This window comes from Haemorhous mexicanus, chromosome 4 (genome assembly GCF_027477595.1).
Source record: "Haemorhous mexicanus isolate bHaeMex1 chromosome 4, bHaeMex1.pri, whole genome shotgun sequence".
NCBI classification, from domain to species: domain Eukaryota; kingdom Metazoa; phylum Chordata; class Aves; order Passeriformes; family Fringillidae; genus Haemorhous; species Haemorhous mexicanus.
The window spans coordinates 44,321,471-44,339,402 of NC_082344.1; the positions used below are offsets into that span (position 1 = coordinate 44,321,471).

General features: G+C 38.2%; 1 protein-coding gene across 3 annotated transcripts in view; it reads left to right on the forward strand.

Annotated features, from left to right (window-relative positions):
- Positions 1-17,932, forward strand: part of TENM3 (teneurin transmembrane protein 3) — a 349,238-nt gene that overhangs the window by 272,778 nt on the left and 58,528 nt on the right. For 2 of the 3 annotated variants that reach the window (XM_059844574.1, XM_059844575.1), the window contains exon 14: positions 11,588-11,734. In XM_059844574.1, coding sequence (XP_059700557.1) covers positions 11,588-11,734 — 147 coding nt within the window. Of the gene's footprint in view, positions 1-9,062; positions 9,090-11,587; positions 11,735-17,932 lie in introns of all 3 variants that reach the window. The other variant, XM_059844573.1, reaches the window with a different exon arrangement.

A 17,932-nucleotide genomic window follows, 5' to 3' on the forward strand; every position in this document is an offset into this window, starting at 1 on the left:
AACAAAACTTCCTCAAGTCTAGTTTCAATCTACCCTCTTTTACTTTAAAACCATTACTTTGGCCTTGTCCTGTCACAACAGGCACTGCTAAAATGTTTTAATGTCACGTTTTACAATTCCTGTATCCCCGTGAGAACGGGTTAAATCAACAGTTCACTGCAGAGCTATGGAAACTCACCTGTCAATTGTTTATTTGGTCTGCAAGTGACATTCATGGGTCTGAGGTGAGCATCCTTGTATTATTTTTTGAAGCTCAGGCTGCATCTCAGTGGGATACAAGACAGCAGATGCACAGCTGGTGCCCAGGTGATAGCCTGGATGAAAACCTGCTCTGTAATTAAGTTTTCATAACCGAGTTGTGCTAAAGTATGTTTTTGTTTCCTTTCTGTCCAGGCTTGCAATGAGTTCAGTGACCCTCTCCTGTCTGAGTAGTTGTTTTGTGAGATTGGAACAGATATTATTTCAGAAAGTCTATTTTTTGTAATATAACTGTCATGTACCATGAGTATATAAGGTAACTGTCATAGGAAGCCCATAAATATGAATACTTTTCCAGCTGCTTTTCCATTAAACTCTGTTAGCTGAATGAAATCAGTAAATAATTATGTTGGTGGGGAACCTGCTATATCGATGTACTGTGAAACAACTTACTTTTACAATGCAGCCTAATTTTTTCTATAGACTAAATTAGTTTTATCATAATCTAAATTGCAAATTTGCCAATTTGCATTAAAACTATGCCTTCTTGTTCAGAATTGTCAACACCTCTTTTTAAAAAGTCTTTAACATTAAGCATGGGTGGATAAGACCATCTGTTTATAAAGCTTGCCTGCAGCTCCATTACTTAACACAAGACAGGTTACAGCTGTTTAATTGTTATCATGTTGAACAATTATCTTTCAATCCAAAATTAATATTTGTATATGTATGCATGGAAAGAATATCGCTAAACATAAATGAGCAAATGTGGGTTAATCTCATTAAGCATTCATATTAATCCCTCAGGAGGGCTAAAGTTAGCATCATGGTACTTCCATGCTACTTTTGAGTGCCATGTGAGGCTGCTTTACCTGGTGTGCAGAACTGAAAATCAAAGCCAGTGGTGGTTCACTGAGAAGTGTGCAGCTTTTGTTTATATTCCAGTGAGAACTGGGATCTAATTGGTTTATTTTCTAAGAATTTCCCCTGAAATTTAGTTGAGAAAAATAATAACAAGGAACAGCAAATTATTTATTTTAACCTTTTTCTTTGCATGAAAAACAATAGCATGACATTCAAATCAATCAAACCAAAAAAAAAAATTCCTAAGCAAGGAATTTCTAGTTGCATTTATTTCAGTCAGAAAATCGGGAATATCATCTGGTTTAGATATGCAGAGTTATTTAAAAAATGAGTCTAGAGCACTTTCCCATAAGTGTGTTTCCATTAGCACAGACTGTTCTGGTGATTGATTAAAATGGTTTTCTGACTGGGGACAAACTTGAAGGCATCAGTGTGCTGGTTTTCCATGTGGCCACAGTCAGATCAGCATAAGCACTGAAGTACAGCAAGTGTTGAGGAATGCTGAGACAGAATCTCCTTCAGTAAGTTAGATGGCCTGCACCTGTTCCCTTCAGCATGTGTTTAGCTCGGGGCTCCTTATACTACAGATTTCAAATATGACTGCAGGGAAATGGCACTTTATCTCTGTATAAAGATCAGAGAGCAAGACAAATGTGTTCCTTCAGTTAATTAAACGAAATGCTTATAGAAAACTTGATATGGCTGTATATCATTACACTATACATTTTTGACACATGGGCTCAACAGAGTAAGTCCTGAACCAGTTTGAGGGCTTGATCTATCTTCTCTACATTTGCACATTAGCAGCACAGATAACCAGTACTGTGATGGCCACTGTCATTTCAGTGCTAATGCTAGTTGCCAAGCATGGCTCACCTTTCTTGGAAGTTTAATTCCTGACGATATTTACATTTCAGAGCTCTTTAATGTGTCACGTATTTATTGTACCTTCTTGCATGCACAGGAATTTTTCATCAATTTTATGATTATTTTGAAGATTTTTGTCCCTCAAATTGTAATAATTACTTCTGTACGGTTATATTCTGTAATTATCAAAATTCTTAAATTTGTGGTTTCCTTTAGTTATGGGTTCATGGAATCATACCTGAATACAAGTTTCATCTTAAAAAATAAGATTGTTTCTGAATGAAGGTTTGCCCTTTGACAAACAGTTTTTGTCAGATAAAATCAATCAAATATTCAAAACCAATTATATCCAGTATCAATTAGTTCACCACAGTATTGTGAGTGAAACCCTACTTTCAAAACCCCTGTCTGCTTTGCAGTTGGGATTTTACAACAATATTTATACCTATACCCTCAATGCAAAAAGCTTATGAGGAAGAGATGATGACTTCCTTGGCATCCAGAGGACTGATAATCACAGTTTAACAAGACTTCATTAAATTTAGAACAAATTTGGGGTTTATATTTCATGTGCCTAAAGGGCATGTTATTAAATTGCCAGACCAAGCTTTGAATATGCCAAATGTCTGTATATTTGCTAACCATAAAAATACTCAATTACCAGGTGAATTTAAGATGGAGCATGCGTTTTTGGAGCTATGAAAAAAAGTGAGTTATTGGTCAGGCCTTAACACATTTCAAGACCAAGTATCTCAAATACAAATTAACTGTTAGCGTACTTTAAATTGCTAATTGATTAATTTGCATTTAAATGAGGACCACATGTGAAGTTCAAGTTAGGCACATTTTCAGAAAGCAGCAGAATCCTCTGAGATGTGAAGAATTTTGAAGCCTGTTGTGAAGCTTATTTGAGCTGAAGTGGCCAGAGAGTAAGTGTTTTTGTACATTGTATTGTTGCATGCTGGTCAGACCACATTCCCTAAATACTTTCAGTCAGGGAGAAAGATGGAAACTATAATGCTTCCCATCCCGATCCATGCCCTAATGTGTTTTCAAGCTAAATTTATCTTCATGCAGTTCTTAATGTGAGTGTCAGGTTTTTACCTGTATCTGAGGCAGGTCTTCACAAGTTTGTTGATTCAAATGAACTTTTTCAGCCTGTACATGTGGGATAGTTTTAACCCCTTAATGGTATATACCCTTTCTTCTAAATCCTCTTCCAGCTAAACTAATATTAAGTAGGAAACAACACTGCTTATGATCTTACCAGTAGTCCCAAATTTCCTATGTCTACTACATCCTTAAAAATTACTGAACCTTATATTATAATACATATGTAGCTTTCCAGTAATAATGGTTAGAAATCTTACTCTACAGTAAAATTGGGATGGTCTCCAGAACAAAAATCTAAAGGATAATGGGCTTATGTGCCTTTGTATACAAATCTCATAAATGATTGCTGCAAAGAACAGTTACAGTTTTGGCAAGGGATAAACTGCAGTATTTAAAATGCATAAATGATTAAAAAGATATGAGTTCAGGGTGACAACAGTGTTTTGGCCGTTGTGAGGAGGGAAAAAAACGAAAATTGTGTGAAACTATAATGCCATCCATGTGGTCTCCTTTACAAGAAGGGCAAAGGGAAATTTAGGAGTAAAAAAGTATCAAAAGGGGAGAGTGTAATCCTCCTCTCTTGGCAGCAATGCTCTGAACATATGGTCTGTCTAAGACAAGGTTCTTACAAACTCAGAGAATGGATGATGACTATGAGCTGCTTACAGTGGAAGAACATGTGCTTTCAGTACTGTTCAGTGATGAATAGAAAGAATTGCATTTGCAAATGATACCAAAGCCTGCTGCCCCCAAGCACTTTGGAAGACAGGACAAGAATTTAAAATTACTTTAACAAATAGCACAGACTATGCAGAAAAATAAGGTGCAATTCAACAAATGCTGGCTTCTATCCTTCAGAATAATCAGCTGCACAAATCCAAGTTAGGAAGCAATTTGCCTGGCAGAAAACACTGTAGGATATGCTGAATTTGACATGAGAAAACCTTTCTAAAGACAGGCTACAACAGTAGCTTTAAAATTTTGTGAATTCTGGACTTCTGTAAGTTTTTGGTAGAGGCATGGAGCTTCTCTGAATTTGCATATGGATGCATGCTTTTTTTAGTCGTTCTTTGGGAAGGAAAGCAGTTGCCTAAAGGAATCAGTATGGTATTCCCTAGGATAAGAAATGCTGGGTTTAAATATTGCAAGGGTTATTTGGGGTTTTATGTTCAAAAGGTACAAGGTTTAATTGTCAGAATAGTTAAACTGTGGCTGGGTGGAAATGAGAGGAAATAAGGGTGATCTGGTAGCCATGTCAGGAGGACTAAACCACTGTGGACTGAGTCTTGAGTAGATTAGAAAAGTCAGACCAGAACTGTCAGCCCTGAGTTTTGTACCAGTTCCCCCAAAACAAGCACCAAAACTTGTTTTAAGACTGCCTTCTCCCTAAAGCTTGCGATAAGTTTTCTCTTCTGCTGGCGAGTGCCTGTGAAACTACTGATAAAGTGTGTGCCTCACCCTCTGCCGCTGCTTGGCTGCACAGGGAGTAAAAAGCAATGTTCATAAGAAGAGACTGGTGCACAGGATGAGCTGGTTAAGGATGATTTTGAAGACCTGGATTCCACCTTGATTCTAACATGTATTTGCTGTTAGTTACTCACAAGTACAGACTGTAAAGTTCTCTCTGACTGTTCTTCACTTCTGGGAACAAGATTTGCACGTGTGATTTGCCTAAAAATGTTGGTTTGTGTATGAAATACTATACAATTCTAAGTATTCCAGAAAATCACATCATAGGTGCTTGTAGACAAGTGAATGGAGATTTCTCACTCTGATCTTTCTATGCTTTAGTTACTGGTAAAATGACGTAAGAACACCAGTTCTCTTCACACACCAGTAGTATGAAGATAGTGTGCTGAATAATTGTGACTTAGAGAGGAAGGTGATAGGAAAGTCTGAAAGAGAACTGTTGCTTCTTTGTTTAGGTTAGCATAGTGTCCCTGCTGCTTGGGCATCAGCTGTTTGTTGTTTTTGAGAGAATGAGGGCTGAATGAGGACTGAGGACTCTGCACATTCACAAGGGAAGAAGTGTATAAAACTTGCATATGTAGCCAAAAACTCATCACTGCCTAAATTTCAGATGCTTGACATGGCCACTGTCATGGTATTCTTCTGATGTGTTCAGGGTTTTTTGGCACATGGATTGTAAAAAAAAGTTTTGTACAAATACTAACAATGAATGAAAATAAGTGGAGATCTTAAAACTTTCTACCTTTAACCAAACAGATAAATGTGTGGAAAGCTTAAGGGAAACAATATGGCAACAACATAGCATAGTTGGCTTACGGTCAGTTTTTATTCCGAGGAAAACCTGCTGTCTCCCTGTATGGCACTTGGTGCAAGGTTCTGTAGGAGTGTAAACATGACTGATGCAAGGTATGTCCTTCCCATGTTCCTGCAGAAGTTGGTATCTGAGAGCATGAAGTTTGTGTGAGCAGCAGAGATACTGATGCAGTCGTTCACTAGGGATTGGGAAGTGTAGTAAGGAGTTGTGGGGGATGAGGAGAGGAAGCAAAGCAGAGCTTGCTCTGAGAGGAGCAGAACAGAGTTCTTTGTTGTTGCCGATACTGAAATTATTTCTTCATCATCTCTCCTTTCTTTTCTTCCCTGCTTTGGTTCCTTTCTTCCCCCTCCCCCTCCCCTTTGTTTTGCTTTTCTCTTTCTATTTTCTCCTTCTGTTTTCTTTTAGAGGAAGAGGTGGTAATGCAGTAAGGAAGGTAGAGAGCTGATTGTATTAGAGGAGAGGAGGCAAGGGTTTGACTCACATTTTCAAGGTGTTGAAAGTTAAAATAACCACTTTAAAAAAACCTGATTTTTTATTTAGGCTGACCTAGGTAAATGTGGCTTTGGTCACGTTCATTTATGGTTTTGCTTCATGTCTAGTGGTGCTATGAGGTTAAATCTGCTCTTACAGCAAATTCATGACTAAAGCTGTTGAGTTGACACTGTAACAGGCCTAAATATACATTACAAAAACATGAGGCAGGTTACTGTCTAGTGTGCAGGTTACAAAGATTATGATGGGTGAAGATATTTGATGGAGAGTACTGATTTAAACTAACAGAGATATAAATTCACTGTACAGCATTTAGAAGCATGTCACCATTTGTCCCAAATGACAGAATAATCAGAATAAAGCGGTGCTGTAAGGACCAATTAAGGAACATCAAATCAATGGGTATGTGACTCATGCTGATTTAAACAGGAGCTGATTGGAATAAATAGATTTAATATGTACTTTTATTCTTAGGCTATTCCGTCATACCTGGAGGAAGCAATATATGAGTAAGGAAGACACTGTCTTACATCTCTGATAGGAAACTAATGGGAGACATTAAAGAAATGTTTTTAAAAGTCAGGATTCTGACTGGTTAAGAAATATGCTGTCTTAAGTGTGAATTTGCCTGACTGTTACTGTTCCTTTGTAAAATCATTTATTTATATAAATACCCACACAGATTGATGGCATTATTTCTGTTTTATTTTGTATGAATTTTGAAGGCCTCTTAGATTTTCTTGGGCGTTGAGTAGCCTAGAAAATGCACAAATCTTATATCTTAATTTTTGGGGTTTTTTCCGCTTGGAGTTATATGAAGTCCCTCTACTTCTGAAGATAATAGCAAAATTTAAATGGCACAGTCTTAATCTCTGCAAGAAAACTCTTGTAGGTATATTGTCTGGTCTGCAATTAGACTTTTTAAGGATGTAAGATAACCTTTATGTGCCAGATGTGTAAATATCTTGCCAAGGAGAGCCTGCTGAGATGCTCCATCCTACTGAAGTGCTCCAAATCCCACCTGGAATTCTCTATACAGAGGGGAGAAAAGGCTTGTATTTTGTATTTCCACACAGGTTCATTCCTCTTTCAGTTGCAGTGCCGTGAAGATAAGAAGACAGCATGGCTAGTTAAACTTCACTGCAAAGTTATACAGTTTTTGGTCATTCATTTTCTGCTTTGTGGTTTTTCTACAATACTGCATATTAACCAAAACAGTTTCTAACATTGTCCTTAATGTCAGCTGACCATGAGTAAAAGGATGCTGGAAGGTAGAACTCTTTTTCTGAGAATTACAGTTTTGTGGTTTGGAGCTGACTTCTTATAAGACTGCTGGATAAAAAAGAAAATCTTAAAAGAGCATTTTCTCAATCTCTTTGTGTTTGGGAGGTTTTTGAGGGTTTTCGTTCAGGGTTTTTGTTGTTGTTTTGTTGTTGTCTGTTTATTTGGGGTTTTTTAATGAAGATTGGATTCTGAAAATAAATAGTGTAGGGGGCTTGGGATTGCAGGGACTATTTTCAGTTGCCTGGGAGGTTTTTTTTTTAATGTTCTGTTACCTATCCTTACGCTTGTAGAGGCATTTAATGTTTTACTGGTGGATAGATGACAGACCTGATTGCTTTCATTTTATGAAATAGAGCTTGATTTTTCCTCCACACATACTACATCATGTTTTAAGCTGTGCAGGAGCAAAAGGAATTACACTGGATGAGTAAGAGAATAATTTGATCCACCCTGAAATGTAGCTGTATCAAATTTCTTTTTGTTTGTGGTTAATATGAAAAGCTACCTAGTTTGTTGCTGCTTCTCTAAATGTTCTGTAATTGATGTTTTCATCTTACTTTGTCTAGCATTAACCTTACTATTATAGGGGAAAAACAAACAAAAAAAAAAAAAAAAAAAAAGCTGTGTAGTGGACCCCTGACACTTTCTTCAAGAAAAAGGAACTAGAAAATTTCCTTCTCTTAGTTGTAGCAGTGATTGTGCCTCCTGGTATATATCACCTCCCTCCTTGGAGTCCAGAGCAGCTTTTTTCTGTTCATCCAAACTGGAGGAAAGGCTATAGCTGGAAAGGCCTTTGTTACCCACCCAAAGGGATCCTAGCAATGACAGAGAACATGCCAGACAGGGGCCATCATCCATCAGGGATTTAGGAAAGTCAAATTTTAAAGGAAAGAGAGGCCCTGAGGGCTGTGTTGAAGACCTTGTCCCCAGCAGAACCAGGGGATGGAGTCCAACATTCCTGGCTCAGCGTGGCTTTCCCCACTGCTGTGGTCTGCAGTCTCCCATCTCCTTGGCCATGGGTGGCTGGCTTTGGTAGCCTGCAATGGACCTGGTGGCTTTGCTGTATGGCATTAACCCCTTTCACACAACTGCAGTTGATGTCTGCTTCCTGGAAGGAAGGAGGGAATATGTTACCCATCTGTGCTGTGTCTCATGTATTAAAAGTAGGCCCTGCTGCTTGAAATCCATCCATCTGCCTCCTCAAATCTTTTGTGAAATCTTAAGTGTCATAACTTACAAAAAGAAGTCTTGCTATTCTTGTATATACAGTGTTATTTATTTTTATACATCTAAAGCCTATGTTTAATTTTCACCTGCTTTTCAAAATGTAATGGATCATCACACCACTAACCCCACTACTCCCTCTTCCACCCCATATTTACAATTCAGCTTATTTTACATACTTGGTTTGTGTGCTTAGAAGAATAAGTGTGACGGAATTGAAGCAGAAGAAAAAAAATCCTCCCAAAAATCCTGTTAATCCATTGAGAATTAAGATAGTGTGCTGGTTATGCTGTCAGAGTTATGAGTGACCTGCAAATCAAAAATCTTCCCATGTGGTTAGTGTTTTAAAGCTCATATGCTAAGGAGTTGCTCTTATGTTGTGTTGAAAATCGAATTTTTAAGCTAGCTTTGATTATATTTTTGTTATATAAAAAAAAATCAAAGCATGTGAAAAGAAGTCAGAAGAAAATGTAGTCTCAGAAATGTAGCTTCCCTTTTGCTTCTGCAGGCCTACTTTCTAAAACAGTTTCATTGATTCATGACGATGCTTGCTGAAAAGAGAATTTCTTGCATTTTTATAAGCCTTGAAATACATTTTCATTCTGTAATGTAAGACCTCTCATGTCAGGTGCACCTGCTTGATTTGCATGTGAATTCTGAACAATTCTTGTTTCATGTGACTCTTCTGAAATGTCTGTCTGTTTTTTTTTTTTTTTTTTTCTTTTTAATTCTCAAGCTCACTATTTGGATAAGATAGTGAAAGGTACTGTATATTTGCTCTTTGACATGCCTTTATCTACATGTTTGGGGTTGGTTTTTTTTTTTTTAATATTAATATATAGTTAAAAACATACTAGTCTGGGCAAAAGAATCTTCTCTTACATACATTCCATGGATTTTACATAAAACTCATATGGCTTTCAAATCATCTCAAAATTTTGCTTCTGTTGTATGGTAACACTTTATCAGTAATTATACATTTATGAACAAACTGTATACATGTATTAGATTTAATCTGAACCAGTAACTGAAGATAGTATTCATTTGCTGTTTGGAACCCTTTTTTTTGTTAGTTTTGTCATTGGACCTCTACCTCTACAAAACCCTAAATATCAAGTAAACAAAGCAAAGTGATACTCTTGTCGCAGAAAGAGCGTCCTTAGTTCTAAAGAACAGATTAATTATAGAGATGGTGTGTTTAAATACTGATCTATCAATAGAATTCCTGAGACTTTTAAGCTTTTGATTATCTGAATGTAGAAAATCTATAGGAAATTATGAGTTGTATCTTGTATGAATCTAGAAAAATCTTTTTTAGTCTATGCAGCATTTTCAATTAAGAGGTTCAAGGATGCAAAAGCCTAACATGAAACAGCAAAGATTCTTTTATCTTCAGTTACGGTGAAAAGTTTATTTAGAAAAATGCTTAAAATATTCCTACCCCTCTTTCCCTCTGAGTATCTTCCCCTATTCCTTGTGTTTTTTCATTAGAATATGGCAATATTGATGGCAATATCCAGGCTTTCACACAATGAGTCTTGAGTGTACCCAGTTGACTCCTAAATTGCTTTGTCAGTATTGCAATTATATATGTAAATTTTTCGTAAGTCAAATATGTTAAGAAAAAATAGATCTCAGTACATTAACAAATACTACTACCAGCTGCAGTCTGAAAGAATAAAAGTAGCAAGACTAATTTCAGCCTGGCATGATGGTACAACATCCATAACTGTAGCATACCCATCCTTCCTCGCAAGAGGTTTTCCTGATTCTCTGCCTTCTAAGAGTGATTTGACAAGAGTTAAGCACCCTTTATAACATTTTTTTGTATGTTTGTAATTTGGAGCTACGAGGCTGAAAGGAGTCAGTAAATTCAAAGTTCTTCAGAACAAAAAAGGAACTCGCTTCTGAAAAACCACTCTTAAGCTTAAACAAAATGGATCAGTAGGTTAGTTGACAGAGATAGGTGTTCTAAAAAGTGAGGAATTGTTTACCCAGTTACTTAGGGCTTTTGGATGAAAGTTTACAAAGAATTGTTGTGTCCAGAAATATCTGATTTGTAGCCACCTTCTCATAAGATAGATAGTGCCATATCTGTACTTGCTTCTGTCAGTGTCTTATCACAGTCATAGATAAGGAGCACTGAAATCTACATATTTATAGCGTTGTCATTCTCATACAGATCATGTTGGCTGCATGCCAGATTTCATCACTAGGAAGTGACAGATACTGTTTTTTTTAATGCAATGTTAGACTGAAAACAATTATCGATTTTGGATATATTAAATTATGTTAATTGTTTCCCAAATTTTCCCTCCTTGGCCATAAAAGCAGACAAGATAGGATATAAAGGTAACAGCACAAAAGCCTTAGGGAGATTGTCACAAAGAATCACTCTCTGCTATCTGTCTTGAAGCACGTCACTACCGTGTTTTTGTTCAGTCTATCAATGTTTATTGTGGTCCTTATGGTATTTCATTTTGTCCGTCCTAAGTAATCAAATACGCACAGCTATTACATTAAGTTGGAAATCCTGTTGGTCCTGTCCCATCCGTATGCAGCCTGAATCCTAATGTTTGTTAGAATAGATGCTAAGCTGCTTCACTATTCCTGGGCTTTGCTTATTCTGTGAAAAGGAATGTATTTTTGGCATAAAGTATAGTCATTAAAACTGGCCTATACTTTGTGCAGTTATTTAACACACTGTAATTTCACATGAATACACGGCAACTCTGAGACCAGATAAAGTTAACCTTCTCTTTTATTACTTGCCTAAATCGTACCCATTTTCCTGCTTAAGAATTTGGAGGGATTTCACAGTAACAGGGAGCTTAATCATTGGTCCCAGTAATTGATCAATACTGCATAGAGCAAATAATGATCTATTCTATGAGCACAGAAAAATGTATCATTTACACAGCTGTGTTTGCACTATGCACTCATCTCTTTTCACTTTGAAAAAAAAAAATTTAAAAAACCAAACTTAATTTTGTCTGGCCTGCAGGTATTTAGAGGATTGGTGCATTTATTTCCTGCCTGTACAGGTAAGTGGTGTCTCAAGTGTCAGGCCAATCAAAGATGCCACTTTGTTAAGAATTACGTTCCCCAGGTAATGTTGCTGTTCCACTCCATGTGCAATTACAGTATTTGTGCTGTTCTTAAGGCCTGTTCCCAGTAAGTGTCCCTTGTTTGTTTTTTTTTTCTTTTTATATTGTTACAATATTTAAATCACTTGTGCTTTTTCTTTGTCTGTTTCAACAGAGGGCTGCCCTGGTTTGTGCAACAGCAATGGGAGATGCACACTGGACCAAAATGGCTGGCACTGTGTCTGCCAGCCAGGATGGAGGGGAGCAGGTTGTGACGTAGCCATGGAAACTCTCTGCACTGACAGTAAGGACAATGAAGGAGGTAAGAGACCCCAAATGGATTTTTAACTCTGGGGAGAACATGTTGAGGAACAGAGATGATTCAGTCAGGTGTTTAAATACTTCCATGAGAACCATACACACATTTGACTCACTCTTACGTCTGTAAGGATATGCCATGGTCTTCAGTGCTTCTTTATGGCTTATCAGCAAAGCCTAACAAGCTGCGTGTGACAGGTGAGATGTGTACTTAGGAAAAGATAGGTGTCACTTTGGTTTCCCTGCAGTGTTCTTTTATACTGGAAAAAAACATATTTTCAACTCAGTGAACTGTTGTAGAGGGGAAAAAAAAGGAAAGAGTTCAAAATTTCAGTGACCTCAGAAGGAAATTGTCCCAAGAGAATAGGCCAAACCGGGAGTTCGCATTTTGAACTATGATGCAATTGCTGGAAACAATTGGTTACCCAGCCTACAGAGATCTTACCTCTCTATAGCTTTTGAATGTTCATATAACTGACAGGATTCTCCCAGAAGTCTGTCTTTCTTTTTTTTCTTTTGACTTACTTTTCCGTAGTCTGTCATTCAGGTGACAGGTAACAGTCTACGGTGAGATGCAGGCAGGATTGCTAGCCTAAGGAATCGATCTGTGATTATTGTTGTAGTCTAGGGAAGCTAGAGGGGCTGTGACTTAGCATGATTCCAGAATCACATAAAAAACCCCACAAAACCAAGATTTAATGTGAATGTAGTCCAATATTTGATTAGCATAATGCTTTTATTGTCTGGCTTTCTTCCCCTTCTCTCATCAATTCTTTTTGTTTAACACCTTCAGATTCAGAGAAGAGATAAAAACTCCATTAGGGCTTCTGGATGATGATAAAGTCATCTGGGATTTTGTCTTTCCGTTTTAGACTGCATATGCCTCTGCAATTGCTGGTTGACTCTTTGCTCTCCTATCCCTACTGCAGCTGGGATCTTAGACATCACAAACTATAAATCACAGCAGCGTTTACTTCCTGAAGAAAATAAGTAACATGGTTAAAACTGTGCTGCTGTTTATTATTGTACACATCATTTGGCTTGTCATCCTTCTTCATTATGTATTACATATTTTGAGGAAGTTTTCTATACTTAGGGGCCTAAACAGTCTGACCCAGACTCCAGCAGAAATGTGCTTGTTTGGGGAATTAAGTTCATGTGGGCCAAGGAATTACAGGATAAGGAAAAAAGAGAAACCTGCAAATATGAAGCGAGGAAGAGAAGAAACTAGGTGGAAGCATAAACAACTTGGAGACAACAATAGATTAGGAAGGGGGAGAAAAAGAGAAAAGTCCAATAGTAGACGAAAACAGATTCAGTAAATGTTAAAGATCATATAAGGATGTGTCATATGGCAGCAAGAGTCAGGAGAGGGTAATGGAGCAGTAGGAGGAAGAACAAGGTGAACAGGAATGCATGTAAATTAAACAAGAGAAAATAAGTTGCTCCTTCAGACTGAAAACAATAATAGCTTTTTGGGGGGAAAAGGAACAAGGAATTGGAGCAGAACAATCTAACAGACTGACTTAAAGACAGAAGAATGATTATGAGGAAAAATAGCTAATGCTGATATTTTGTTGCTTTTTTCTCTCTCATTTCCTTTTTTCATATTGCCTTTATGGACATCATTATGCAGCTATGCATGAGGAAGGGGGTGTCCAAGCTCTTGTTTTGCTGTGACTGGCCTGTATAATGCTATTTGTCAATGCATTTCTCCTATTTTAATTTTTCTGCTTCAATACAGCATATTCACTTCGGTCTTTGACTGTGGCTGAGGAGAATGGTTAAAATTTAACAAATCAAATTAAAAATGCAAGTATCCCTAACAAAACTAGGGAAAGAAAGTCTCCTTTGTAAGCTACCTGGAAAGAGAAGAAGTATTACTTCCCTTTCCTGCGATGAACCCACTAATCTCCAAGCAAGCCATTAAAATTTCAGACAGCTACAGGGAATGGCACTGGTATTCTTCTGCTGTATTTGTTTATCATGGGAGATTAGGTTATCTGAGCACTTGTGCTGAATTTATAGTGTGACTGCGGGTAGTGTGATCTACATCTCACTAGGCTCAATGGTTATATAATTAAAGTTATCTCAGTTGTTGTCTGTTTGGTATGCTGTGGTTAGTGTTTATGCTTTATCCTACACTGGGTAGAATACATTTCATATATCAATATCAGCACAGTTCATTAATAAAAGTGTTTGCTGTTCCTTTGATTCTTAGCTCTTTCTGGGCCTGATTATTCAAATTCTGTGAACATGAGCATCCTAAGGATCCCAGTGAGAATATTCTCCGTAGGAAATCCTAATGGCATCAAGGCGTACCTGAGTATTTTCCCTTCTAGATATTATTGACTTATGCTGGGATGATTATTGCTTATCTTCCTTTTAGTACAGATTTTTCAGTGTCTTGGAAATAATTTCCGTTCTCGTTAAGGCTCACTCTTTATTTTCCCCTGTGTTTGACTGGATTTTTCTTTACATTTTAGCATCCCACAAGGAAAGCGTGTGCATCAAGCAGATCTTAGCCTGAATTAAACTCCTAATGATTTTGTGAGGAGAGGGAAGTCAGAGCTGTCTGTGGGTGGAGTACGCCTAACTTCTTGGGGAAAAAAGGTGGCACTGTTATACTTGAACAAAGTGGGCCATGCTTTGTTATCACTGTAGAAAGAATAACAGGAAGTCGCTGTTTACTCTTCACTTTAGATGGGTCCTTGTTGAACAGACTCCTTAGTTAAGTTTATTAGCTCCTATCCAATTATTTAGAGTAGTCACAGGTTTCCACAAGCAAGATTTAAGGGAACATTAATATTCTTTCTTTGCTGAAATTAAAATAAATACTGTAATAAAGCAAAGTATGCTTAGCACTACTGTATTTTTAAATTACTTGCAAAGTCTAGGACAGCCTGTTTCTGATGTCACAGGATAGTACAAATTCAGCCTAAAGATTGTCTAAACCAGGGCCTCCTCTCTGATAGTGGCTAATAGCTGTTGCTTAGCAAAACATTATAATAGGGTAGATGTGAACCTATATTTTCTTTTGTATGCTAACAGGCTGTGAATTCAAGTGAGGAATTACTGCCACAGAACGTTTTGAATATCAGAAGAGTTGCTAAGTGCAAAGATAACCCAAGCTAAGGAAATCTCAGGAAGTATCTACTTGAGCTAGGAGTGATACAGTGGTGTGCTCAGGTTTTCTGGCTTGTGCTCTGACACTTCCCATTATTCTTCAGCTTTTTGATTGTATCTATAGTAGCTGGTGAATGCTGGGTTCATATATCATGGGACTTAATCCACAGTGCCTCCAAGATTTCTTTCTGGAATGAGAACTCATTTGGAGCCTCACATTTCATATTTTAGCCTTCTTCATTCAACAGCAAAGCTGAATTTCGGTCTTTGCACACTGTTCAGGAATAAATCGAGGGCTGTTTGTTCTTTTCTGGCTTTTCTGACCAGCTGCTCCTACAAGCAGTAATTTTGATATTCATGATTGAGTCTGCTCATTATAGCCTGTTGCCAAACTGAGGTACGTAAGGATAACTGAGATTTGGTTATACAGTTTGCTTTTCTTTCCTGTATCTTGCCTTGGTTTGCCAGTCACCAAAAGTGTCCTGGTGGAATGGCCAGCATAATACTTCCAAAACTGTATTCTTCCTTTGTAGGCACTGAATTTCACTCTGTGGAGATTTTTGTTGCCTAAATATTTAATCAACTATAATCAACAACAACCAAGAATAGGATTTATGTAGGGCGTTAACTACCATCTCCCCTTGACACTGGCAGATCTTTTGCCCAGGACTTACTTTGTCCCTCTACTTTTCTTCCTCCCAGCAGTTTTATTCCATTCAAAAGCAAGCAGTCCCACTGATACATCTTATTTTCTAGACACACATTGTGGCAATCCTCTGTCTTGACTCCTCTCATTTAATCACATAAAGGGAGCGTGGAAAAAAGAAAGGTTGGGTTGAAAGTGACCCTAAAGATCATCTAGTTCCAATCCCCCCTGCCATGAACAGGGATACCTTCCACTACACCGTATTGCTCAAAACACCATCCAACTTGGGGTTAAATACTCCCAGGGATGGTGAATCCACAACTTCTCTGGGCAGCCTGTTCCAGTGCCTCACCTCCCTCACAGTAAACAACTTCTTCCTTATATCTAAAGCCATTCCTCCTTGTCCCATCACCATCTGCCCTTGCCAAAAGTCCCTCTCCAGGTCTTGTAGGCCCTCTTCTGCTACTTAGAGGATGCTACAAGATCTCCTTGGAGCTTTCTCTTCTTCAGGCTGAACAATCCCAAGTCACTCAGCCTGTCATCATAGGAAGGGTGCTCCAGCCCCCAGTCATCTCCCTGGCCTCCTTTGGACTCACTTTAACAGCTCCTTGTCCTTCTTACACTGGGGGCCCCACAGCTGGACGCAGAACTCTGGGTGGGGTCTCACGAGAGCAGAGTTTTGATGGTTTTATGAATCTCTGTAAATAAGTGATTTTATCAACAGTCCATGCTCTGCTGCAATTCAGTGCATTTTGCAGCAAAGGGAAAACTAACATTAGTCGAGATTTTTACATTAGCAAGACGTTAGCTTTTGAGGAAGAAACCAGTAAAGTAGTCATTGCATCTTCCAGACACAGAACCAATTACATCTAGAACAAGAAAATATTAATAGTCTTCTGAGACTGATAATGACTGTCCAGCTGCCTGTAGGAGTTTCTATTTTCTTTATAATTTCACTGTCATATTTGAGTGATATAACTGACAAGGCACTGTTGAGCTAAGTCTCATATTTTTCAGGCTAAACAAAATTCATCAATAATTTTGCAGAGCCATTTCAGAAAGGAAATTTTACTGTGCTTCACACAGTGCAATAGAGTACTTGACTTAGTGGTACTAGATAGCTCTAGCCACATAAGTACAGAGAAAGAATGAAAAATGTTTTCTCAAGTTATAAGGAGCCAGATTCATAACCATCCGTCACTCGCCTGGGCAAGTTACTGATAAACTCCACAGGAAAATAACAAACAGCATATCCCTGTATCTTGGCTGGTGAAAATGAGATTCTTTCTCTGATTGATGTTAGAGGAGAGGCTTGTAAAAATGCATTTCCAGCTGATTAGTTCAGAAGGTGTCAATCTCATGCAGTTTTATGACCTGCAGACTATACTCCAGATGTACATTTGCTTTTTATAAACTAACAAAGATGAATGGAGAAATTTGAGCATTTCTTTGACAACTGCACCAGATATTGCATGGGGGACCATTCAGATAAATGAAACCCCAAAAATACTCTTTTAACCATCAGTACCCCTAGCTTTGACACTGATCCAGGCTTCTGGAGTTAAAACCAACAAGGGAAGCCAGTACTTCAGCTAGGAAAGGGTTTCATATTTTACGAGAATGAGACTAGAAAGTCACAAGAGTTACAGCCTATTTGAGGTTGGAAAGGCCTGTGAAAACCATCCAGTCCCACCCCCTGCTCAAAGCTGGGTTAGCTAGAGCAGGTTGCTCAGGTATTTACCTGGTTGGATTTTGAATATCTCCAAGGATGAAGGCTCCACAACTTCCCCGAGCAACTTGTTGCAGTATCCAGCCACCTTCACAATAAAAAACATTTTTCTGCTGTTCAGTCTCTGTCCATTGCCTTTTTCTTCTTGCTAGGCACCACTGGAAGGTGCCTTTTTTACACCCTCCCAGCAGATATCTGTATGCATCGATGAGATCCCTCCCAAGTTTTCTCTTCTCCAGGCTCTGCAGTCTCAATTCTCTCAGCCTTTCCATGTAGGAGAGATGTATAAAGCCCTTAATAGTGTTCATGGCCCTTCACTGAGCTTTCTCTAGTATGTCCATGTCTCTTGTACCAGAAAGCTCAGCCTGCACACAGAGCTGTCTGCTCCTAAAGCAGCCCAGGATGGTGTTGGCACCTTCTTTGCTGCAAGGGCGTGTTGCTGCTTTGTGTTAATTTTGTGTCCATCAGGACTTCCAAGGTCTTCTCCACAAAGCTGTATTACAGTGCAGGAGGTTGTTCCTCTCCAGGTGCAGGACTTTGCACTTCTCATTGTGGAAACTTCACGTGGTTCCTGGCAGCCCATTTTTCCAGCCTGTCAGTGTCTAGCTGAATGGCAATGTGACCCTCTGGCATATCCTCATCCCAGGAAAAATCAATGTTCTTTCTTGTCGCTTAAAATGTTCAAACTTTGATATACTTAA